The following is a 25,989-nucleotide window of genomic DNA, read 5'->3' as shown; positions in this document are numbered from 1 at the left end:
CACTTTCCAGTTTTAATAAATCAACCCGTGTGATTGTGGCAAAATGTACATGTATTTTAGTACTGTACTGAATGTTTGGGTATTTTTGTATAGACATACACTTAAATATTGAAGAAAATATATATTCAGGGCAATATTCAAACTCAATAATAATGGAAAATATTGTAAAATAGCTATTAAGATATTAAGTAATACTCAATAATTCAGTGTGTTAGCCTACTGATGGGCTTAACGTGAATGCTGGCAACACCTCTCAGAGTGTATCCACATGTGACTCTTATTACTAAACTTTCAAACAAATTCAAGTGTAGCGCAACCAAAAATAAAAATTATTAAAAAACGAAGTCCTCATAATAAGCAAATTCCACCATTGTGCAACTTTAGATGACAGTTCATAACATCCAGTGACTTCAGTGACCACCACCTCTAGCTGGAATGCTTGTTCACCTCCAAAAGTTGACCCCACTACAGAGTCATGCACACCTGTTGTTATATTACTCAGGATACCACGGGAAAAACCAAATCCTCCTTCTGGTGTTCCTGGGCTACACCGACCTCCTCCTCAACTCTCCGAATGTAGACCTCACTACAGAGTCACATATGCCTGATGATCTCTCTCTTGGGACACCCCAGGAACACAAGTCCTCCTCCTGGTATCTCTGGGCAGTGAAGACGTCCCCTTGTGATCTCAATCAGTCATGTGTGGCCATATAATGACAAAGGCAAACTATAGTGCTCTCTGCTATTGACATTTATTTAAAACTTAACATAGGGATTAAAAATATTCACATAAATATGTGACAAACAAGCATATCATCAACTTTGATGTGAATGGAAAAGACGTCCTAAATTGCGGCACTTCACACCTGTATGCATTACGCCCTCCAATGAGCTTCTTCAACAGGTCTGTAGTGGCAGGGCCATCTTACTGAGCGGGCACCCCTGGTTCACCTGGGGCCCCATCAGAGCCAGACAAATAGAAGATGCAGTGGGGCAAGCGAGTCAGGCTTAGCGGGCACAGGCAGTTCGGCGGGCAGGGCCACCATCAGGGGGGTACAGCCCATACACTCAGGGCCCGATCGTCTAGAAGGGCCCGGCTGTCTGGCGGAGATGGGAGAAGGCAGGGGTGGGTGCAGGAGAGCTCTGTGGCTGCGCTGAATTTTGGAATGTGTGTGAGAGTCATTAAGCTAACATCGGCTCTTTGCTGCCCCCTCTGGTAAATTCCGGCATGTGCACCCCTCGTGTGTCCTGCACAAGAGCTGGGAGTGGGGCAAGGAACACCACCTAACAAGTAAGGGCTGTTCTATAAGTAAGGGGGGGGTGGGGTTGTGTGTGTGTCTGTGTACATGTCTGTGTACGTGTGTGTGTGTTTACATGTGTGTGTCTGTGTACATGTGTGTGTGCCTGTGTGTGTGTCTGTGTACATGTGTGTGTGTCTCTGTGTACACGTGTGGGTGGGTGTGTCTGTGTAAATGTGTGTGCCTGTGTACATGTGTGTGTCTGTGTATATGTGCACATGTGGGTGTGTGTGTGTCTGTGTACATTTGTATGCCTGTGTACATGTGTGTGTGTGCATGTGTACGTGTGTGTGTATGTGTGTGTGCCTGTGTACGTGTGTGTGTGCCTGTGTATTTGTACGTGTGTGTGTGTGTCTGTGTACATGTGCGTGTCTGTGTACATGTGTATGTGTGTCTGTGTACATGTGTATGTGTGTCTCTGTACTTGTGTGTCATATATACACACGTGAGGGGGGCTGAGAGCGTACAGGTGTGAGGGGGGCTGCGAGCGTACAGGTGTGAGGTGCGTAAATTGGGCAGGCTTGTAGGGGCCCCATAGCATTACTTTGCCCAGGGGCCCATGATGCTAATAAGATGGCCCTGTGTAGTGGGGTCAACATTTGGAGGAGAGCAGGCATTGCAGCTAGAGGTGGTGGTCACTGAAGTCAGTGGATATTATGAACTGTTATCTAAAGTTGCTAAACAATGGATTTTGCTTATTATGACTTTATTTACTATTAATTATTATTTTTGGTTGCGCTACACTTGAATTTGTTTTAAAGTTTAATACACTTAAATATGATAATTTTTAAAGTACCTTTTCAATTTATTTGTTTGAATGAGATTTTTTAGGCTCCATTCACACCTGAGCGTAGCGATTTACTGGCTTTTTCAGGCACTTTTTAAGCGTTTTTGCAGCTTTTAACAAGATTTTAAAAAGAGTTTTAGAAGGATATTACAAGCATTAGGGGGAGGAGCACTAGAGGGAGAGGTAATTAGGGGTGGAGAGCTGCTATATGAGCAGAAAACACTCGTAAACTGCTCAAGTCAGGCGTTTCTATTGAAGTCTATGGGGCCAAAAATGCTTGTAATCTGCCAAAAAGAAGCTCATGTACTTTCTTGAGTGACAGGTATTTTGTTTCAGATGACAGAATGCTCAGATGTGAACAGGGACCATTGAAATGAATGGGATTTGGCTTGTTGAGCATTTTAGAGCTACAAGCTTCAAGCAGAAAATCACTCAGGTGTGAACGGGCCTTAATGCTTGCTCCAAGTATTTCTCTTTATTCTGGTGCACTGAATTCCATTTTGAGCTATTTGTAGCATGTTTTTGCTAATGCAATCTGTCAGCATAAAACTATGAATTAGGTGTTTCCACACCAGATGTGCCCATACTCCTTCAAGGAGACTCTCTCGCCAAGTAGGAGAGCCAGGATGAGCATGACAACCTCAGAGTATTCAATTTTTAAGACAGCAATGGCAGTTCCCATATCTATTCTGGCAGACTAATTTTCTTTTCAGGTACAATGACTAATTTCACCTTTTTCATTTTTAAAGGTTGTTTTGGGGAACTATACAAAGAAACTAGACAGATTATCAGGGACTTCCCTATATATATATATACTTCTGGTTATTCCTCTTCTACTAGCTGTGGTTATTGGTAAGTGTTATATAACACTATTATCCTTCATACACGTAAGTTATAACACATCTAATAATATCTGAGCTTTAACCACTTGACCTTCGGAATATTTACCCCCCCCCCCCCCCCCCACTCCATGACACAGCCATTTTGCAATACGGCATTGTGCTACACTGTTTAACAATTTAAGGTTTAATTTAAACAACATTTGCAAATATATGTGGAAGCCACACTGCCTCAGTTCCGCTGTATAGTGCAGTCATAACCTAATAATAAGCACCTCTGGTGGTCAGAGGAGCTAAGGATCACACGGGAAGATCATCCATCTTCTTGAAAAGTCTCCCTACCACCAGGCTGAATCCTTTATTGTTCGTGCTAGGTGAGTGTGGGAAGAAAGTATTATAATGCACCAACAGGCAATGATCATGATGAATCTGTGGGTTTGTACAAAGCACTCCAAGGTTATCAGATATCTCCCTGCTTGTTGTGTTTTTTAGGAAATATCTGCCCTTGCATGGTATTCCCTAAAGCAAACCTGTGCTTTGTCCAAGCAGGGGTAAGCAAGAGGTTTGGTTTAATGTTCCTCCCCCTGGCAGCAAAAAAAAAAAAACAACTTTCCTTTGTTCCCCTGCTTCTGCATTTGGAGTAAAGAAAAATACCCCTGTATAAAGCAAGCCATAGATGAATCAATTTTCTTTCCTCCACCACTGGTGGAAGGAAAGAAAATTGCAGAATTTCTCCATCAACACAATCAGTGTTCATGGGGGGAATGCCTCCCGAAGGGCTATTGCATTATTCTGACAGTAAGGGGGGGGGGGCTTCCCAGCAAGCAGAATACAATGAGTATTGCTAGCAACTATAGCCTCTGGCAGTGATTACATGTAGAAAAATCCGACAGGCTGGTTGTACCCAAGTCAATCGATGAATCAACTTGGGTTCAATCAGCCTACCCATACATGGATCGAAATTTGTCTGGTCCCTGGTGAACCTGCCCAATTTCGATCCATGTATGGCCAGCTTAAAAGAAAGAGTATGGGGTTTAACTTTTTTTCTGAATCATGCTTACCTAGGTGGATACAGCATTTGTCTGATGCTGCATCTGTCCCCCACTGGCTCCAACACTGAGAACCGGGCAATCCCACACCACCGCGGTGGGAGCGGCTGGCTCAGGCTCTCATCGGCTCGCTGAGAGGCTGAGCCAAGTGCTGGTCCAAGGATGTGGATGGATCTCGACTTCATTGTCGCGATCTTGCCCGAGCCCGGACTGGCTCTCTGATGTCAGCCGACAGCAGACCTCAGCCCGCTGTTTGCTGAAAACAGATCACTGGAGTGCAGAACGAACTGCACTCCTGTGATCCACAGAAAACGAGCTTTGGCTGTACTTCTCCTTTAAGTTCTAAGTATATCTAGTCAAAGCTAATACAGGGCTGGGAACTCTCTCCCCCCCCCCCCCGCGAGAGAGCACTAGTGATGGACTCGGGCGTGTTTGAAACCTCACGTGCCCGATCCCGCCAGGAAGCCAACACTGCACAGCACTAATCCGCAGCTGCAGAGAGCGGGAAATGTCTCACTGCCTGTGATTAGCACTGTGCGGGATCAGGCACGTGGGGTTTCAAACACGTCCATGCCCATTCTAGTACCAGAATATGCAATTGCCAAGCATCAGAACTGTCACAGGAGAGTCTCAGGTATTTTCTTCACTGGTAGGTAAATATAGTGGTGGGGAAGCAAACCAAAAGTGAGTGGAGGGGCGATTAAAGATGAAATCTGAGATAAGCAAATATTTTCGAAATACAAAAGGCATATGTATTTGTTATTTTAGTTCTGGTGTGCTTTGTGTATTTCCTCCAGATATGTGCAATAATCCAGCAAAAAACATCCTTGTTAATGGTGACCCTCCACTTGTAGTTTATGTGCCTTAACATGCATTGCATTGCACTTTGTTGAAGTGGAAGTTTAGTCAGAAAATTAGGTCCTGATAGCTCACTTCAAGTTGGCCCTTTTGCAAGTATAGCTATGTAAAACATTAAAAATAAGTGCTTATACTATTCAAAATCCAGTAATACACAGAATAACCCCGCTCTGCACATGCTCAGTTGTTCTCTATTTTTGGCACTGTGCTGAAACTCAGAGCCATAGCCTAAGATTTACTGCTGCTTCTAGGCTCTAGGCTTCAGCAAAATGGCAGCCTCCAGCAAGACGAAAATGGAACAATGCTGGAGGTAATTTACAGCACACACTAATTTTGGCAGGATAATTAATAATGTGGAATGTATGTTCCTTGCTAAAGAACATCCTTTTTTTATCAAGTTGTTATGGGTAAAGTTCCACTTTAAGTAAAACATTCAAAATGAATGGTTTGCAATGCTTGAAAAAATAGATGCTGTCTGCATTATTTCGTAGCGCAGTGTAACACACAGGGCATGTGGAGGTGAAGGCTTTGAAGGTGCATTTGGGTGCCATTGCAGTGAATGCTCCCGCAGCTCAACACGATTGGTAGAAATTGGCCTTTAAGCTGCACATAATCCATTCCAACCCCTTCTGAGACACTGGAGGTTTCGAAGAGCTCAGCAGCACTACTTTGTTGTATATATGGGAAGGAATTTAGAGTGGTACCAGCATGGTTCACTGACTCCTCAACAGTGGGGATCCCACTCTATATGCCTGGTATGTGCAGTCAGTGTGAGTGGAAGGAGAGACATTTTATTTCTGGTAAAAAAAAAAAAAAAAAACGGATAAAAGTACTAAAACACTTCTGCTGTGACATTACAGAATGAGTGACAAATGTATTGGCATCAATTGAGCATTCCAGGGTTTGCTAGGCAATACCACCTACTTGTTTGTAATTTTCCACCTTTTTTTAAGGAACTTCAGTTTTACAGCATGCCGTTTTGGTGCTTTATAAGTAAATGTAAAAATGACTAACAATATGCAGCAAATTACCAATGAAATCCACAGGAATAAAAAATATATTGCTTACACACAGTCCCCTTTTAATGTTTCCATGCAAAGTGATACGTGTATTTGAGAATGCAAAAGCCTCCCAGTACCACTCAGTGATAATAAAGCAGAACACACACAAACAAAAAATTACTCAGTGTGTAGGAAACTCATTTGCATGCTAGCTGTCCTGCCAGTTTCAGGATATAAGACAGAATTGTTCATAGTCTATATTAAAAACCTAAACAGCTCCTCCATTAGATACCACAGAAAGTTTTTGTTTTAAATATAGTTCTTTAAATATTTATTATTCTATGACTTGTGTTCATTTATATTTCTTGTGTCACACCCAGCTACCTGTGTAATAACCAGGCACAAATCATCACAGCTAAGTGAGCAACAGAGGAAGAAGTTGGAACAGTTGGAGTGCGACATTAGACAAGAAATACGCGATGGTACGTAATCTTTGGCAAAAAATGTGTTTCAGTGTTGTTGGCATATTGAGCTCAAAGTTTCCATCAGGCTGGATTCACATATGAGCTGCATGCGGCTCACAGCAGGGGTCCGGTGCGTCCTGGTTCACCGTTTCAGGTCCGTTTTCAGACCAAATTTTTGGCTGAATTCGGACCTGAAACGGACCAAAAGATGCACAGCGTTTTTGTACAAATCGCAGAGATATGTGAACCGGCTCCATATAAAGCCGGTCAAAATCTCCTGCTATTGTGAATTGGAAAATAATTAATACTTACCTGTCTGCATCCAATCTTTATTCTCTTAAAGAGCTACTGTGATTGAAACATTCAAAAACTGCTGTAGTGGTGGATGCCTGGTCCCTTTCTACCAACCATGATTTGGTCTGATGTCCCCTATGTCACTATAGGAAATAACAGTAATGTGGGAGCTGACATATCGAACCACAGCGGTCAGTAGGATGTAGCGCGAGGGCAAGGCCAGCTTCCTCTCTTGGCTAGGATACATGCCACCATCTTAAAGGCCTTCAGGGTATGCCTGGTTGTGGGTGGCCTGAGGCCTAGTAGCACAACTTGCTCATCTCACTTTACACTTGTGTTATTCATATACTTCTGCATAGGTTCCTGGTAATAGCGTTACCTTCCCTCAAAACAACCTTCTTAGTCCATAGGATGTTTAACACGGTTCCTCCACACACTTACAAACTCAGTGGTGCCTTTGGCATCCATAGTACAGTCACACTTCCCATAGGCCTGGCCAGAAATGGGACTATCAACACTAACTTTCCCACAGAGGGTCACAGGACAGATACCTGCCAGCCCTCACTAGCAGCAAACTCTACAAGGGTGCAAACTTAATTCATTCACAGCAAATTCATTTTTCATTCCAACTCACACAGATACAGGATGTCTAATAAAGTTGCTTTTCATGAACATTTCACTGGCATAGTTGATTATGTAAAGAGTCAAAATACTTGGTATCAGTAAGTACACAACTTAAGGGCTCACCAGTGGTCAGGTGTTCTTTCAATTGCTGTCCAGTTAAACAATAATGCAGTCTCGGGTCCTCAGTACTTTGGAAGTATCTGAATTCCCATAGGTAGGAAAAGTTTGGGTAGCATGATGGCTGGGACACCCACACATGGGAAAATCTGAACACTGCCCACTAGGGATGAGCCGAACACCCCCCTGTTCGGTTCGCACCAGAACATGCGAACAGGAAAAAAGTTCGTTCGAACATGCGAACACCGTTAAAGTCTATGGGACACGAACATGAATAATCAAAAGTGCTAATTTTCAAGGCTTATATGCAAGTTATTGTCATAAAAAGTGTTTGGGGACCTGGGTCCTGCCCCAGGGGACATGGATCAATGCAAAAAAAAGTTTTAAAAACGGCCGTTTTTTCAGGAGCAGTGATTTTAATAATGCTTAAAGTCAAACAATAAAAGTGTAATATCCCTTTAAATTTCGTACCTGGGGGGTGTCTATAGTGTGCCTGTAAAGGGGCGCATGTTTCCTGTGTTTAGAACAGTCTGACAGCAAAATGACATTTTGAAGGAAAAAACTCATTTAAAACTACCCGCGGCTATTGCATTGCCGACAATACACATAGAAGTTCATTGATAAAAACGGCATGGGAATTCCCCAAAGGGGAACCCCGAACCAAAATTAAAAAAAAAAAATGACGTGGGGGTCCCCCTAAATTCCATACCAGGCCCTTCAGGTCTGGTATGGATATTAAGGGGAACCCCGGCCAAAATTAAAAAAAAAAAATGACGTGGGGTTCCCCCTAAATTCCATACCAGACCCTTCAGGTCTGGTATGGATTTTAAGGGGAACCCCGCGCCAAAAAAAAAAAAAAAAACGGCGTGGGGTCCCCCCAAAAATCCATACCAGACCCTTATCCGAGCACGCAACCTGGCAGGCCGCAGGAAAAGAGGGGGGGACGAGAGTGCGGCCCCCCCTCCCTCCTGAACCGTACCAGGCCACATGCCCTCAACATTGGGAGGGTGCTTTGGGGTAGCCCCCCAAAACACCTTGTCCCCATGTTGATGAGGACAAGGGCCTCATCCCCACAACCCTGGCCGGTGGTTGTGGGGGTCTGCGGGCGGGGGGCTTATCGGAATCTGGAAGCCCCCTTTAACAAGGTGACCCCCAGATCCCGGCCCCCCCCCTGTGTGAAATGGTAAGGGGGTACATAAGTACCCCTACCATTTCACGAAAAAAGTGTCAAAAATGTTAAAAATGACAAGAGACAGTTTTTGACAATTCCTTTATTTAAATGCTTCTTCTTTCTTCCTTCATCTTCTGGTTCTTCTGGCTCTTCTGGTTCTTCTGGTTCTTCCTCCGGCGTTCTCGTCCAGCATCTCCTCGCGTCTTCTGTCTTCTTCTCCTCGGGCCGCTCCGCACCCATGGCATGGGGGGGAGGCTCCCGCTCTTCTCTTCTTCTTTTCTTCTTTTCTTCTTTTCTTCTCTTCTTCTCTTCTTCTTCATTTTCTTCTCCGGGCCGCTCCGCAATCCATGCTGGCATGGAGGGAGGCTCCCGCTGTGTGACGGCGCTCCTCGTCTGACAGTTCTTAAATAACGGGGGGCGGGGCCACCCGGTGACCCCGCCCCCCTCTGACGCACGGTGACTTGACGGGACTTCCCTGTGACGTCACGGGGAATGCCACAGGGAAGTCCCGTCAAGTCACGTGCGTCAGAGGGGGGCGGGGTCACCGGGTGGCCCCGCCCCCCGTTATTTAAGAACTGTCAGACGAGGAGCGCCGTCACACAGCGGGAGCCTCCCTCCATGCCAGCATGGATTGCGGAGCGGCCCGGAGAAGAAAATGAAGAAGAAGAGAAGAAGAGAAGAAAAGAAGAAAAGAAGAAAAGAAGAAGAGAAGAAGAGAAGAGCGGGAGCCTCCCCCCCATGCCATGGGTGCGGAGCGGCCCGAGGAGAAGAAGATAGAAGACGCCGCGGAGGAGATGCTGGACGAGAACGCCGGAGGAAGAACCAGAAGAACCAGAAGAGCCAGAAGAACCAGAAGATGAAGGAAGATAGAAGAAAGAAGAAGCATTTAAATAAAGGAATTGTCAAAAACTGTCTCTTGTCATTTTTAACATTTTTGACACTTTTTTCGTGAAATGGTAGGGGTACTTATGTACCCCCTTACCATTTCACACAGGGGGGGGGCCGGGATCTGGGGGTCACCTTGTTAAAGGGGGCTTCCAGATTCCGATAAGCCCCCCGCCCGCAGACCCCCACAACCACCGGCCAGGGTTGTGGGGATGAGGCCCTTGTCCTCATCAACATGGGGACAAGGTGTTTTGGGGGGCTACCCCAAAGCACCCTCCCAATGTTGAGGGCATGTGGCCTGGTACGGTTCAGGAGGGAGGGGGGGCCGCACTCTTGTCCCCCCCTCTTTTCCTGCGGCCTGCCAGGTTGCGTGCTCGGATAAGGGTCTGGTATGGATTTTTGGGGGGACCCCACGCCGTTTTTTTTTTTTTTTTTGGCGCGGGGTTCCCCTTAAAATCCATACCAGACCTGAAGGGTCTGGTATGGAATTTAGGGGGAACCCCACGTCATTTTTTTTTTTTAATTTTGGCCGGGGTTCCCCTTAATATCCATACCAGACCTGAAGGGCCTGGTATGGAATTTAGGGGGACCCCCACGTCATTTTTTTTTTTTAATTTTGGTTCGGGGTTCCCCTTTGGGGAATTCCCATGCCGTTTTTATCAATGAACTTCTATGTGTATTGTCGGCAATGCAATAGCCGCGGGTAGTTTTAAATGAGTTTTTTCCTTCAAAATGTCATTTTGCTGTCAGACTGTTCTAAACACAGGAAACATGCGCCCCTTTACAGACACACTATAGACACCCCCCAGGTACGAAATTTAAAGGGATATTACACTTTTATTGATTGACTTTAAGTATTATTAAAATCACTGCTCCTGAAAAAACGGCCGTTTTTAAAACTTTTTTTTGCATTGATCCATGTCCCCTGGGGCAGGACCCAGGTCCCCAAACACTTTTTATGACAATAACTTGCATATTAGCCTTTAAAATTAGCACTTTTGATTTCTCCCATAGACTTTTAAAGGGTGTTCCGCGGCATTCGAATTTGCCGCGAACACCCCAAATTGTTCGCTGTTCGGTGAACTTGCGAACAGCCAATGTTCGAGTCGAACATGAGTTCGACTCGAACTCGAAGCTCATCCCTACTGCCCACCCTTAGGCAGCCCATTATGATGATCCAATATTTAACCACGGGCAGAGGGAAAGAAAATTGCTCGATTCTCCCATCAACACGGTCAATGTTGATGGGAGATGGCCTCCTGCAGTGCTATTGTGTTCTGCTGGTGGAGGGGTGCAGGGAGCCTTCCCGGCCGGGAGAACAAAGTGATTACTGCTAGTGGTTATAACCGCCGGTAATAGTGGCATGTATAAAAATCTGACTGACAGATTGAACCGAGGAGATTGATAGACCGAGTTTGGTTCAATCAGCCTGCCCATACATGGATTGAATCTCAGCCAATTCCTGCTGAACTAGCCAAATTTCGAGCCATGTATGGCCGGCTTTAGAGTCCTCCCTCTCCCTGTAAATTGTCGTCAAGATGGACAGGGGAAGCCTCCAGAAATTGGCAGCAAAGAGAGCAGGAGCCTAACTTAAGGAGGCTAACACTCTGCTACATGGGGACCAGGCATTTAACACTCCCAGAAGTGTTAGATGCTGAAGATACTTTAACCACTGCAGTTCTTTAAGAAAGGGGAGATTTGTAGCAAATGGGTAAGTATTAGTTCTTTTTTTTAAAGACAAAACTTGGTTTTATTTTTTTTACAGAGTGGCTATGACACAACAGGATAAAACGTAATTGCCATATCAATCAATCAGGTTTCATCTCTTACTGATCTATCTGTGATAAATTATTGATGTGATTTGTTGCTATGGTTTAACATAGTTTGCATGTCACTACTATTTTAAAATCTTAGGCTCACCGCACACATCTGACCATACAATCTTCTTTAGCTCTAGATAAAAAAATATATAATGCAAGGGCCTGCCTGATTGATTGGATACATAGTGATTGGACCTAGGTAGGTTGTCATATTACACTGATTTAGTAAATCTAAAGTCAACTGTACAAAGATGGTATGGCTAGATTGTAAAATCTACGGTGATCTTAAAAATAAACAGTACAGCCCCATTGCATGACCAAACATTCAATGGACTGTGCAGAACAAAATGTAGATTGTCACGATACATATTTAAAAGAAAAGTGTCTCCTACTACTTTTTGCTTACAAGAGGCTTCTTACTTTAACATTAAGCTTATTAACAGGAAACAATCTTTTATAAACCTCTGCATCCCTTGATACACCATATCAGTACTATCAGTCATTGAGAGCAGCAGAATAGTATTTAATTAGCACTGTGTCTATATGATAATGGTATATCTCAGGTGCATGTTATACATGTTATGTTATGCTAAGGGGACACCCATGGTTCTGTGCATTTTTTACGTTTTGAATTAAGGTCCACTTGAAATAAATAATTAACAATTTTTTTTTAAGAATTATCAGACACATTTTTTTGATTGTTAATTGCTGTGTAAAGTTCATATTAGTATGTTAGTATGTGTTTATCAGTAAAAGTCTCTGTCTTCAGCAGATGTCAACAGTCTCCTCAGCAGGACATGAGTATGCAAAAAATTCTGAAAATTAAGTAAAATGTTTGGAAATAGGAAATGACTAGCCGCATATTTCACAACGTGACCGTTCTGGTTCTGTTATGTCAGCAAGGCGGCTAAGCAAGGGCTTAGCCAATGTGTGGTTGGCTTGATCCAGCTGATATCTTTTGCCATTGAATGTAATTGAAACACTTAGAAAACTGCTCTGTATATGGCATTCATAGGTCAGCTACCAGCACCTTGAGCTTTTCAGTGGCATGCAGCATGGCCTCAGAACCCTACTGCTTTTCCATTGGATACCACAGTTAAATAAAGCCAAAGGCACCCCAATACATTTACAGAGTACTAAAGCTGTCTTATCAGACTGCTATCACTTTGCAAACTTGTATGCAGACAAAAAGAAGATTTCCTTGTTGTACTTGCCTGCTCCAGCTTAGAAGTCTCACTCTGCAATAGTGAGATTTGCTAGCCACTGCACTGGGTCACTGGAGGTAATGCTTTCCAAATGTGCAAATCGCTTAAGGTGTTTTAAGGGTGTTGGTTTTCAGAAAGTGCTATGTGTTTTTCTGTTCTGCGCTGCTTACAAACTGGGATTTTCTCACAGCAGCTTACAAGCTTCAACTGAATACTGATACAAGTGGTGGTAGGCTTGAGTTGCTTGTCAGTGCTATCAGTAATTTTATTTGTGTAATAACAGCAAAGTGCAGTAACCCAGTACAATCAGTTAACAAACGATGAGAACTGATTCTCCACTGATCTGATCTCAATAAACTGAATTCAGACCTAGTTGATAGTCTTTGATATACCCTGGCAGTTGACCCCTACAGTTGAGTTCCTAATTCAGTTTATCTATTTCAGATATTATAAGGAGGTCTCTTTTTTCTGTTGTATTTTGTTTCTTCAAAATGTAATAAATGCGGTAGAAATCGTGAGACTGTCACCATCATCCTTTCAAGAGGATTAGTGGGACATGTTAGAATAGAGAGGAACTCTCAGCTGGGCTATGTAAAATAGTGAGAGGCTCATACCTGAAATATAAACTTTGCATTGACTGGTCTTTTAGGAAGTTAGTACTCCCATTTCTATTACACATTCTACAATGTGATTTCAGTTCTTTAAACATATTGCTGGTTATTTGATTTCTCTTAATCCAAAGAGTAGGTTTGAAGTATGTGTACAGTATATAAAAACTACTGGAGAAAAAGCAGAATACATTTCAACCACAGAAGTTTCTGATGACAGCAGATTAATTATCCAGTCAGGTCCATAAATATTGGGACATCGACACAATTCTAATCTTTTTGGCTCTATACACCACCACAATGGATTTGAAATTAAATGAACAAGATGTGCTTTAACTGCAGACTTTCAGCTTTAATTTGAGGGTATTTACATCCAAATGAGGTGAGCGGTGTAGGAATTACAACAGTTTGTATATGTGCCTCCCACTTTTTAAGGGACCAAAAGTAATGGGACAGATTAGCAATCATCCATCAAACTTTCACTTTTTAAAATTTGGTTGCAAATCCTTTGCAGTCAATTACAGCCTGAAGTCTGGAACACATAGACATCACCAGACGCTGGGTTTCATCCCTGGTGATGCTTTGCCAGGCCTCTACTGCAACTGTCTTCAGTTCCTGCTTGTTCTTGGGGCATTTTCCCTTCAGTTTTGTCTTTAGCAAGTGAAATGCATGCTCAATCGGATTCAGGTCAGGTGATTTACTTGGCCCTTGCATAACATTCCACTTCTTTCCCTTAAAAAACTCTTTGGTTGCTTTTGCAGTATGCTTCAGGCCATTGTCCATCTGCACTGTGAAGCGACGTCCAATGAGTTCTGAAGCACTTTGCTGACTATGAGCAGATAATATTGCCCGAAACACTTCAGAATTCATCCTGCTGCTTTTGCCAGCAGTCACATCATCAATAAATACAAGAGAACCAGTTCCATTGGCAGCCATACATGCCCACGCCATGACACTAACACCACCATGCTTCACTGATGAGGTGGTATGCTTTGGATCATGAGCAGTTCCTTTCCTTCTCCATACTCTTATCTTCCCATCACTCTGGTACAAGTTGAGCTTGGTCTCATCTGTCCATAGGATGTTGTTCCAGAACTGTGAAGGCTTTTTTAGATGTTGTTTGGCAAACTCTAATCTGGCCTTCCTGTTTTTGAGGCTCACCAATGGTTTACATCTTGTGGTGAGCCCTCTGTATTCACTCTGGTGAAGTCTTCTCTTGATTGTTGACTTTGACACACATACACCTACCTCCTGGAGAGTGTTCTTGATCTGGCCAACTGTTGTGAAGGGTGTTTTCTTCACCAGGGAAAGAATTCTTTGGTCATCCACCACAGTTGTTTTCCGTGGTCTTCCGGGTCTTTTGGTGTTGCTGAGCTCACCGGTGCATTCTTTCTTTTTAAGGATGTTCCAAACAGTTGATTTGGCCACACCTAATGTTTTTGCTATCTCTCTGATGGCTTTGTTTTGTTCTTTCAGCCTAATGATGGCTTGCTTCACTGATAGTGACAGCTCTTTGGATCTCATATTGAGAGTTGACAGCAACAGATTCCAAATGCAAATAGCACACTTGAAATGAACTCTGGACCTTGTAAATGGGATAATGAGGGAATAACACACACCTGGCCATGGAACAACTGAGCAGCCAATTGTCCCATTACTTTTGGTCCCTTAAAAAGTGGAAGGCACATATACAAACTGTTGTAATTCTTACACCGTTCACCTGATTTGGATGTAAATACCCTCAAATTAAAGCTGAAAGTCTGCAATTAAAGCACATCTTGTTTGTTTCATTTCAAATCCATTGTGGTGGTATATAGAGCCAAAAAGATTAGAATTGTGTCGATGTCCCAATATTTATGGACCTGACTGTATATTAACCCTGACACTAGATAAGATATGAATTAGACTTATAGTAGTTACATATCTATAACAATGTTTTCTGTTCATGTGATGGTCATTTTTTTTCTGTAAACAGCTGTATACCTATGTTATACATTTGCAGGTTTTGCAGAATTTCAAATGGATAGAGAAATTGTGAACTTTGAGGCATTGGGTACCATTCCATTCTTTGACTACAAACATTTTGCTTTAAAAACGTTTTTTCCTGAGGTAAACAAATTATTTATATAAAAGATTTAACACATGAAATTAAAGTTGAATTCACCAGAGGCTGGTGTGCCTGGCTCCCTGGTGGATTTTGGATAGAGAACGTGTGTGTTTGTGTGTGAATGTATATGTCCAACTATATATACAGTATCTCACAAAAGTGAGTACACCCCTTAACATTTTTGTAAATATTTTATTATATCTTTTCATTTGACAACACTGAAGAAATTACACTTTGCTACAATGTAAAGTAGTGAGTGTACAGCTTTTATAACAGTGTAAATGTGCTGCCCCCTTAAAAAAACTCAACACACAGCTATTAATGTCTAAACTGCTGGCAAAAAAGGTGAGTACACCCCTAAGTGAAAATGTCCAAATGGGGCCAAATTAGCCATTTTCCCTCCCCGGTGTCATGTGACTCATAAGTGTTACAAGGTCTCAGGTGTGAATGGGGAGCAGGTGTGTTAAATTAGGTGTTATCATTCTCACTCTCTCATACTGGTCACTGAAAGTTCAACATGGCACCTCATGGCAAAGAACTCTCTGAGGATCTGAAAAAAAAGAATTGTTGCTCTACATAAAGATGTTCTAGGCTATAAGAAGATTGCCAAGACCCTGAAACTAAGCTGCAGCATGGTGGCCAAGACCCTACAGCAGTACAACGGGACAGGTTCCACTCAGAACAGGCCTCGCATTGGTCGACCAAAGAAGTTGAGTGCACGCACTCAGCGTCGTATCCAGAGGTTGTCTTTGGGAAATAAATGCTGAAGAGGTTGAAGGGGTGGGGGGGTCAGCCTGTCAGTGCTCAGATCATATGGTGCACACTGCATCAAATTGGTCTGCTAAACCCTATTGAGTATCTGTGGGGAATCCTCAAACAAAAGGTGGAGGAGTGCAAGGTCTCTAACATCCACCAGCTCCGAGATGTCGTCATGGAGGAGTGAAAGAGGACTCCAGTGGCAACCTGTGAAGCTCTGGTAAACTCCATGCCCAAGAGGGTTAAGGCAGTACTGGAAAATAATGGTGGCCACACAAAATATCGACACTTTCGGCCCAATTTGGACATTTTCACTTAGGGGTGTACTCGCTTTTGTTGCCAGCGGTTTAGACATTATTGGCTGTGTGTTGAGTTATTTTGAGGGGACAGAAAATTTACACTGTTATACAAGCTGTACACTCACTACTTTACATTGTAGCAAAGTGTAATTTCTTCAATGGTGTCACATGAAAAGATATAATAAAATATTTACAAAACTGTGAGGGGTGTATGTACTCACTTTTGTGAGATACCGTGTGTGTATATATATATATATATATATATATATATACTGTATATGACAGCTAAAAGGATAATAGGATAAGTCATTTGTAAGAATTCAAGATCACTGTATAATGTCTATGTTCCATTAAATAAACCATTACAATATCTTACAATGAATTATTTATGAAAAACATATACAGTCCTTTTAAAGTGACAAACTTTTTAAGACATACTCTGTGTTCCGATCCGTAATTTGTACAGATCTGAAAGCAACAGTATTGTATGCTATTGGTCCATTAAACCACTCTGTTTTTGTCCATAGCATTTAGCTACATAAATCAAAAGTAGAAAAATTTGCATTCATGGCTGGATCTTGACCATAAGTACCCATTTGTGCTAATGTTTAGATGCGTAAATGGACCCTACGCACCACCACAGCTGCCTAGTGAATTCAATGCCAACATTCAGAATGACTGAAGAATGAGGTAATTCCATGCCTATACTGGTGCTGCTGTTTACACCTTATTGATGTTTACATCTCCCTCTGAATGAATCATTTATGCAGAATCAGCACAGGCACAGAATGGCTTCAGCTTTCGCTCATTCAGAATGACTGAAGACCGAGGTCATTATGCATTGCCACCACGTAAATGGCTCATTCAGGGGGAGATGTAAACATTATTATGTAATCAGTGGTGACGGCACAGATGCAGAATATACAAGGATGGTGTAAAGCGGATAAGGACAAATTTTTATGCAAGATCTTGCTATCAGCAAGATCCTTTTTACACAGGATCTTGCTATCAGCAAGATCCTGTGTAAAAGATTACACTTTTTAATAAATAAATATTACTTAGAACAGCCAAAATTATGTAATTTCCCATAATAGGACCTTTTCTATACATCTCCTATATTTAAATATATTTGCAATCTACCTTTGATTCCCCCTTTACATACAGAGTTTTTTTTATGCCCGAATTAAAGGTTTTCAATGATCCAGTCATAAATCTGGCTTCCACAGGAGGTTATAGGAAGTCTAATATAGCAAATATTACCTTCCAAATACACCAGTGGGGAGTCAGCAATCCAGGCAATGCCTCTAGGGAAGTGAGGACTTCTGGGAAATTTTTCAGGAGCCTGTGGTTAATGAGCATGGCACATTGGGCTTCATAATAGATGCTGGTCTGTGTAGTTCTTTGTCCATTCTCAAACTAGGCGACTATTCTTCCATAGGAATATTACATTTCTATGGGCACTGTGATCCAACAAGATAAAACAAAGTTGCCCCTGAAACAATGACAAACAGCAATTATAATTGGTTGTATTGAATGACAGTTCAAAATGCCAATAACATGACAATATGTGTGCTGTCAGACTCAAGCAAAAATGTTAATATTTATATTGGACCTTCAGGCCCCCAAGAGAGAGGTGCACCATCTGTGTGTGAACAAATGTATAATTCACTTTCAACAATAAACTGATAAAAAGCTTGTATGAATGTACAGTCTGGATTTCTAAACTATGGCGTCCAGTACACTACAAATGCAATGTTTTTTTCAAACTTCTTTTTAAGTAAAATATAAATATTGGATATTGGTTTATTGTAAACTTGAAATAAATTCAATTATCTGTGTTCTTTTTCAGGCTGATGGAATCAGGCAGGACTTAAGTGAAAAATTGTGTGAAAATGTTCCTTCAGTAAGTTGAAACTTTGTGGTTTGAGGGTAATAGAAGAATACTATATAAATCGAAGTCTGAAGTTTAAACATGGGTGATAAGAGATGCAAAATACAAAGTGAGAAGCTTGTGTGAAAGCAGCCCTGTGTGTTCTTCTGTTAGCTAGATATTCCTTTTAGTTGCACCCCAGAAGTCATCCCAGAACCATATGAAAATTTAGACTATTTAAAAAGCTGAAGTCTAAAGTAAACCTGTGACTATGCATACTAAAGTAGTTTTATATTCTGAACAGGCAGTTAAAGCACTTTGAAACATGCTCTCATTCTCCACTGTAGCTGTAAGCTTTGTGCAGAAAGTAATCTTCAAAGTTCACAACAGAGGCACTGAAATCTCAATTTCCTTAACCGTTAGGCCTTTTTCACATGGGTGCCTGAGCCCATGCAACTTAAATTCTGGTGTGTTCCAAGAATAGAATTTGCTTTATTTTTTAAGCTGTCTATACTCTATTCTCGTGTTTACGTGAGCACCAGTGTATTAAAAGGTGGGGGACAGACCCTCGTCCTGAACAATACCAGGCCACATAGGAAGGGTACCTGGCCAGGTAGGCCCCCCTAGCAAAGCACATTGTTCCCATGTTGATTAGGACAAGGTCCTCTTCCCCATAACCCTGGCCTGGTGGTTGTGGGGGTCTATGGGTGGGGGCTTATCTGATGGCCCCCAACGTGAACAAGTAGGGGGGTACATAGTATCCCTACTCATTCACAAAAAAATATAAAATATATATGAAAACACTGACATACTTTAATAAGTCCTTTATTTAAAAAAATTCCACAATGTAAATCCATTGTCAATCACACTGTCCAATGATGCAGATCTCACTCTGTTAAATTTGTGCTGTCACTGAACTCCGAACATGCAACCGATGTTCAGTCTGAATGTGAAGCTCATCCCTAGTGAAGAGACAGCACTAGGGGATTATTTGGACAGAAGGACATATTTATGATTTACAAGCAAAGAGGCTGAAATATGAGTCAATGTATTATATTTGGATGTAATTTTGATATGTTGATATTGATAGAATATTCAAAGAATATATACATTAATGTATCCCATGGTTATGGTGTAATGAGAAATGGGTATTCATTATATGGTTATGCATTAATGCTATGTAGCATTATGTAGCACTATGTAGCTGTCCCCAACTACATCACTGACCTAGTCTCAAAATACCAACCTAATCATTCTCTTTGTTCTTCTCAAGACCTCCTGCTCTCTAGCTCTCTCATCACCTCCTCCCATGCTCATCTCCAGGACTTTTCCAGAGCCTCTCCAAGCCTATGAAACTCCTTACCCCAATCTGTCCATCTATCTCCTACTCTATTAGCTTTTAGACGATCCCTGAAAACCCTTCTCTTCAGAGAAGCCTATCCTACCCACACCTAACAACTGTATTTTCATTTTGTCCATCTGTTCATCCCCCACAGCTACTACCCTTTGTTCCACTTGACCCTCCTTTCTAGATTGTAAGCTCTAACGAGCAGGGCCCTCTGATTCCTCCTGTATTGAATTGTATTGTAATTGTACTGTCTTCCCCGATGTTGTAAAGCGCTGCACAAACAGTTGGCGCTATATAAATCCTGTATAATAATAATAATGAATAGGGCAGAAAAAAAATGTTTTGTATATACATTATATTTGTTAAAATTCTCAGCTATATTTCATGCCAGATACAATATGAGCTTTGATTTTATGGGAACTGCTGCTGCAACTTCGCATTATGTGCAGGGGGTCACTTGCTCAACACCTCGTTCATTTAGAAAACGTATTGTATTCTTTTCAAGTGAATGTTCTGTCAACAAACAAGGTGGAGAGGAGGGACGGATGAACGCCATGATCTGTCCTCGTGCAGTCACAATGTGCCTTGTATACATTGAAAAGAATACGCAACATTTTTTAAATGAACGAGGTGTCAAGTGAGCAATTGTTGCACTGCATTGTGTCGACAAATTTGACTTGTGGTGTCATACATTACGGTAATGTGTGCATTCACGGGTGCATTATCACGACAATCTAGCACTCTAGCAACAGGTGAGACTTGTGGCTGCACTGGTTCATTGTATGCTTGCTCCACAACTGTAAATAATAATAAAAATTGTAATTGACGCTTTTATTGGCAAATGAGCATGCAACTTCCCTTACCTTAGCTTGTTCAGGTGTTATTTTCTTATAGGGTCACCATTCACTTTTTTGTGTAGAATAAAGAGATTTGTTTCATTGTAAAATATTAATTTGTGGTTAATTTCTCAACAGCCTTTCCAGAAAAATCCTAGAATTCAAACTGATGAAAATGATGCTGTGACTATTTTGAAGAACTTATTTCAGAACCAAGGATTTCTAGTTCTGCTGATTCACACTTTAGAAAAGCAGAAGGATTTCTCAGTCAAGGACAGGTGATAAAGTCTGATTTAAAAACAAATGTTGCTAGGTTTACTTACATCAAATGCATAGATCAGCCTTTCTCAACCATGGTTCAGTAGAATCCTAGGGTTTCTCCAGAAGTGGATATGGGTTCTTTAAGTAAAGAGCAATTTCTACCTTTCAAATAAGTAACCACTGACACAAGTGATGTGATCACTAATATATGGGAGCACCACACTAGCCGCTAATGTAAGAGGGCATACACTGAGCACAATTGTAAGATGGCTCTTTTGGAATGACCACTAATATAAGGAAATGTAAGATACCTTTTTTCTGACCACCAATGTAAGGGGGTACTTCTCCACTCACCACCAATGTAGATGCATTTCTCCACTCATGATCAAAGTAAGGGGCCCTTCACTATTGACTACCAATGTCAGAGGAACATTACAACTTTAAATGGCCATTTCCTTTCTGATTATTATTATTAATATTATTTGTTTCATTTCATTATTATTTCTGAAAATAATTATGTTGTTTAAAGCAGCTCTGGGTGTCACCTATGCTAAGAATCCCACCATTTTTTTCTTATATCTCAGCTTACAGCTTGCGCTGCTTTGTAGACACAGTAATTGGTAATAGGGATCAAGTTATTTTAAGGGTTTCTTGAAGGTTGATAAAGGCTGCAATAGATTTTAATTTGCCTGAGAAGAGTGTAAGGTTTATCAAACATTGACAGATTACCAAGTGAATGTGATTACTGAAGTTTTTGGCCTGGCTTTTCCTGTTTGAAGTTTACAAGTTATTTTTATGCAAAAATACCAGTTGATCCTGCAAGAAATTCAGTGCCCTTGTAACTTCCTGTGCCCTGAGCTAAACTCACAAATGATGTTATCAGCCCTCCCAGCTATCTTCAATGAACTAAACACCCCCTCTATGTACTAGAGGTGAGAGGGAGGAGGTGTTTGTAATAGGAGAGTAGCCTAGGGTGACAACGCTGCTCTGCAAAAGATACAGTACAGTAACTAAGCCTTGTCACTCTAGGACACAAAATGTCTTGAAGGATCACCAGGTGAAGAAAAAAAAATGAAAAAATGCAGTCATGATATCTAAAGACTTGTAAGTTTCAATATATTACATTTTTGTTTCTCCTTTGAGGATTTTTTTTTTTTTTTGCACATATACAATGCAACAAACTTTAATGGCCCAGGAATGGTCCTATCCTATCAAGATGGTTGCATTTTTTTTTTATTATTAAATACTACCATATCGCAAGATAATCGCCTATGAACATTTATAAGCTATGCTTTAAATATTATAATTAGTGCACAGCAATAATAACAGTAAGAATAATAATTATAATAATTTTAGGTTTGTGTCTGCCTTGTAACATTTCATTTCTATGCCCATATTGACCTCGAAAGGATGTAAGCAAGGTTCATGCAGAGTGTGAATGCTAAACACAGAATTTCCTTTTAAAAAAAACTATAGCTTGCTGCTGCTACTTTTGTATGAATACTTCAGGGAGAATTTTTATTGCTTGATCAGTAAACTTTTATAAAGATATAGAATCAGAGCTGAACTTTTAAGCAAAGAGCAATATCTTCTTTATCAGCGTTTATAGTAGTTGATACATGATGATTTACGTTTTAACAAAAGCATGCAAATGCAATTGAAATTGTTCCTTTGCTCTTGATAATTCTAAAACTGGATTCACATGAGCAGCAAAAAAATGTTGTAAACATTTCTGGCCTAAGCTCCCCCTAAACAATGGGGTTGAATTTAGTTCAGTTTCCCTGTCTGGTTGGTAGGCAGTACTGTGCGACTGCTTGAATGTTTTGACCTTAAATAGGAGCTTCACCTGTCTATCAAAAAGCTGATACAAGTACTGTGGCTGACAATTTGTAAAAAAACAAATACAGCCCAGGCCTTGAAGTCCAGCACTCTCTTTCTCACACCCACTGTCTTCTTGAAATCTTCTGAAGCGCTGCTGCGCATGCGAGAGCCCAATAGAATTTTGGGGAGACTGTCCTGAAGCCTCCTGGGATATCTCAAAAGGTTTTAGGACAGTTGGGCGGGCACCTTGTTCACCTAGCTGAACAAAGAGGAAATGGGAGCAAGCGCCACTAAATAAAGTACTCACAAAAAAAATAGAAAAACAGCTGCGAATGTGCAACAGGCTGGGGGTAAGATGGGAATGATGCTGAATTTGATTTTCAGCTGAAAGTCTGCTTTATGTAGCCCCCCATGGGGAGAGTCATTTGACAGCTGGCTGAACAACTATACCCACCACAATATACAGTATCTCAAGTACACCCCTCACATTTTTGTAAATATTTTATTATATCTTTTCATGTGACAACACTGAAGAAATGACACTTTGCTACAATTATTATTATTATTATTCACGATTTATATAGCGCCAACAGTTTACGCAGCACTTTACAATGTATAGGGGGGACAACACAATTACAGTACAATACAAAAGGTACAGGAGGGCCCTGCTCGTAGAGCTTACAATCTAAAGGGAGGGGGTGCTAGTACAAAAGGTAATAGCTGCAGAGAATGATTTGATGGGGATGGCTCGGGGACAGTTGTTAGGTGGGTGTGGGATAGGCTGAGTTTTCAGGGATCTCCTAAAGGTGGACAGGGTAGGGGCTGATCGGACACACAGGGGCAGGGAGTTCCAGAGGATTGGAGACGCTCTGGGGAAGTCCTGAAGGCGAGCATGGAAGGTGGTAACAAGGGAGCTAGAGAGCAGGAGGTCCTGGGAGGAGCGGAGGGGACGATTTGGGCGATATCTGCAGATAAGGTTGGTGATGTAGATGGGGGCGATGTTGTGAATGGCCTTATAGGTTATGGTTAGCATTTTGAATTATACGCGGTGGGGTAGGGGAAGCCAGTGAAGGGATTCGCAGAGAGGAGCAGCAGTCATGGATTGGTTAGTGAGGTGTATTAGTCTAGCAGCAGAATTCATAATAGACTGAAGGGGGGATAGCCTGCTTAAGGGTAGGCCATTAAGGAGAGAGTTGCAGTATTAATGGTGAAGTCACATGGGGGGGACCGTGAAGGAGGAAATATAACAAGCTCAGTAAAGATTGAGTTTGAGGAAGTGGTGTGACATCCATATTGATATGTCATTCAGTAAGGGGCGGAGCCAGCGCGCGGCATGTGAGGAGTGAAAGCTCTGAGCTCCGTCCACAGACCTGCGATCCTGCTGTGATCCTGGAGCAGAGGCACCCCAATTCTGTGCAGTTTCGCTGGGGATGAGTGCAGGGACCCCTCGGGAACCTTCGGGCATGGCCCAAAACGACAGGAGAAAGACTGGCGCGATATGCCTGGGGATCCCAAAATGGCGCTGGCTCCCAGGAGGAGGAGGAATGGCCACCGCTGCAGAGGACTGAGGAGAGCCCGCAACAGGCATCTTCCCCCCCCCGGTCAGGGTGAGTTTTCCTTTCTAAAACATGATATGCAGAAGCTGAGGGAGAAAGCACAAGTTACTGACCGTCGCATTGCTTCTCTGGAGGACACTGTCAGGCCTTTAGACACAGCTGCGCAGGTGACAAAAAAGACCCTGTCTGAGCACACTTTGAAGATGGCTGACATGGAAGACCGTATGAGAAGGAACAACATACGGTTGGTGGGGTTCCCTGAGGGTGCGGAGGGGAGGCGAGCAGAAGAATTTCTAGAGAACTGGTTGACTGAGCACATGGATCCTGGCACTTTTACGAAATTATTTGCCATTGAAAGGGCACACTGTATTCCAGGCCGGGCGCCACCAAAGGGAGCCTCTCCCAGATCCGTGATAGCGAAGGTACTGCACTTCCGAGATCGGGAGAATATAGGACTGGCCCTGAAATGTCGTTCGATGGCTATCGAATATCGATCTATCCTGACTTTTCTGCGGTCACTCAGAAGCAAAGAGCCTCTTTTCAGCCTGTAAAGAAAAGATTGAGGGATCTCAACTTGATCTACAGTATGCTGTATCCTGCTGTTGCTGCTGTATCCTGCTAAGCTGCGCATAGTAGAAAATGGGAAAACATATTTCTTTACTAACCCTACTGAACCCTCGGAGTGGCTGGATACACGTGGCCGCCAGAGAGGTAGATCCTCCTCTCGGTCGCCATGATGGGGGCCCCCCACCGGAGAGAGCGTGTGGTGGGCGAGAGGAAGGATGTGTCAGGGATGGCATATCTGATTATTTCCCTGGATTACCTTACCGCTGTTGAAAATAATCCTTATATTTTGTTTTTTTTTCTCCATCTTCCTTTTGATGAGAATGCAATTTTAGGAGGGCCCTGTTGCTGATGGAAGTTAATCCGTTTGAACAAATACCCTTACAATTTTCCTGTCAAGCAACCCTCGTCATGAAGATACTGACATGGAGAAGTTTTGGCATTAAGCTGCTTGATACTGTCCTGTGCCTCTGTTAGATGCTGAGTCTGTGGACAGCTCTGAGAGAGGACATATTGGAAAAAAGAAGAAGTTTTTTTCCTCTCCGAATATCAGGAACGTGTTTTTTTCTTTTTCTTTTCTGTTTTTATCCCTCCGTTTTTGTGAGGAGAACTGTTTTTTGATCTCTGGTATAGAAAGGCGTTTTTAAACGACCTGGTTTATGCGACAGTTTTAAGTCGCATCTCTGCTGCCTATTTTGGACTCAGGTTATGGGAAAAAAGTGCCTAGCAGGTTGGGGCTGGGTGCAGGGAGGGGGGGTTCTCTGTTTGTTGGGGAATTGATGTCTGTATTTGCCTGGGATGATCTGCATTCGGTGAGTTTATTCATGAGTGTTGTGCTCTGTATTGGTGGGAGGAGTAGTCTGGAGTCCCACTTTCTTCTTTGTAACCTATATTTCAGAAAGGGAAAAGATCCCCAGTTTTCTTATGTTATTACATTATGGAGGTAAAGCTTAAAATTTTGGCCTGGAATGTCAGGGGCCTAAATGCAAAATTTAAACGCTCGCTAGTTTTTGACTATATTAAAAAGTATATACCTCATCTAATACTCTCCAGGGCTCCAGGCTTCTAGCTCTAAAAAGGGCTCGCATTGCCGGGGCTTATCATGCCAGTTACTCCTCATATGCGAGGGGGGTTTCCACTTTAGTAACTAAAGCTCTTCCCATAACCATTCATGCAGTCCGCACCGACATTAAAGGGAGGTATGTTGTTCTGGTGTTAAAGGTGATGAATACATTACTAACAATTGTAAATGTGTATGTCCCTCATCCCTTTTCATTAGCTCATTTAGATGACATGATACATGCTACTTATGAGATAGCGGAGGGAAAAATATTTATTTTGGAGGATTTCAATTCTGTATCTGTACCAACTTTGTATAGATTGGGGGTAACAGCTTACACTCCAACTCCCCTTGCGGGGGGGATGTCTACTCATGGACTTAGAGATGTCTGGCGGTTCCATTATCCTGATGTTAGGGAGTACTCCTGTTATTCGGAAACGCACAAGACTCTTTCCAGAATAGACACTATCCTGTCGGAGGGAGAGGGAATG

At 42.2% G+C, this 25,989-nt stretch overlaps 1 protein-coding gene across 1 annotated transcript in view; it reads left to right on the top strand.

Annotated features, from left to right (window-relative positions):
- PLXNC1 (plexin C1) overlaps positions 1–25,989 on the top strand; it is a 181,695-nt gene that overhangs the window by 101,168 nt on the left and 54,538 nt on the right. The window contains exons 15-19 of the mRNA XM_073620173.1: positions 2,835–2,937; positions 6,213–6,314; positions 15,023–15,129; positions 18,032–18,085; positions 20,375–20,514. Of these exons, the coding sequence (XP_073476274.1) occupies positions 2,835–2,937; positions 6,213–6,314; positions 15,023–15,129; positions 18,032–18,085; positions 20,375–20,514 (506 nt within the window). The remainder of the gene's footprint in view (positions 1–2,834; positions 2,938–6,212; positions 6,315–15,022; positions 15,130–18,031; positions 18,086–20,374; positions 20,515–25,989) is intronic.

This window comes from Aquarana catesbeiana, linkage group LG03 (assembly GCF_042186555.1).
Source record: "Aquarana catesbeiana isolate 2022-GZ linkage group LG03, ASM4218655v1, whole genome shotgun sequence".
Lineage (NCBI taxonomy): Eukaryota > Metazoa > Chordata > Amphibia > Anura > Ranidae > Aquarana > Aquarana catesbeiana.
The sequence above is the reverse complement of the archived record's forward strand: the minus strand, read 5'-3'. Positions and strand labels throughout refer to the sequence as shown.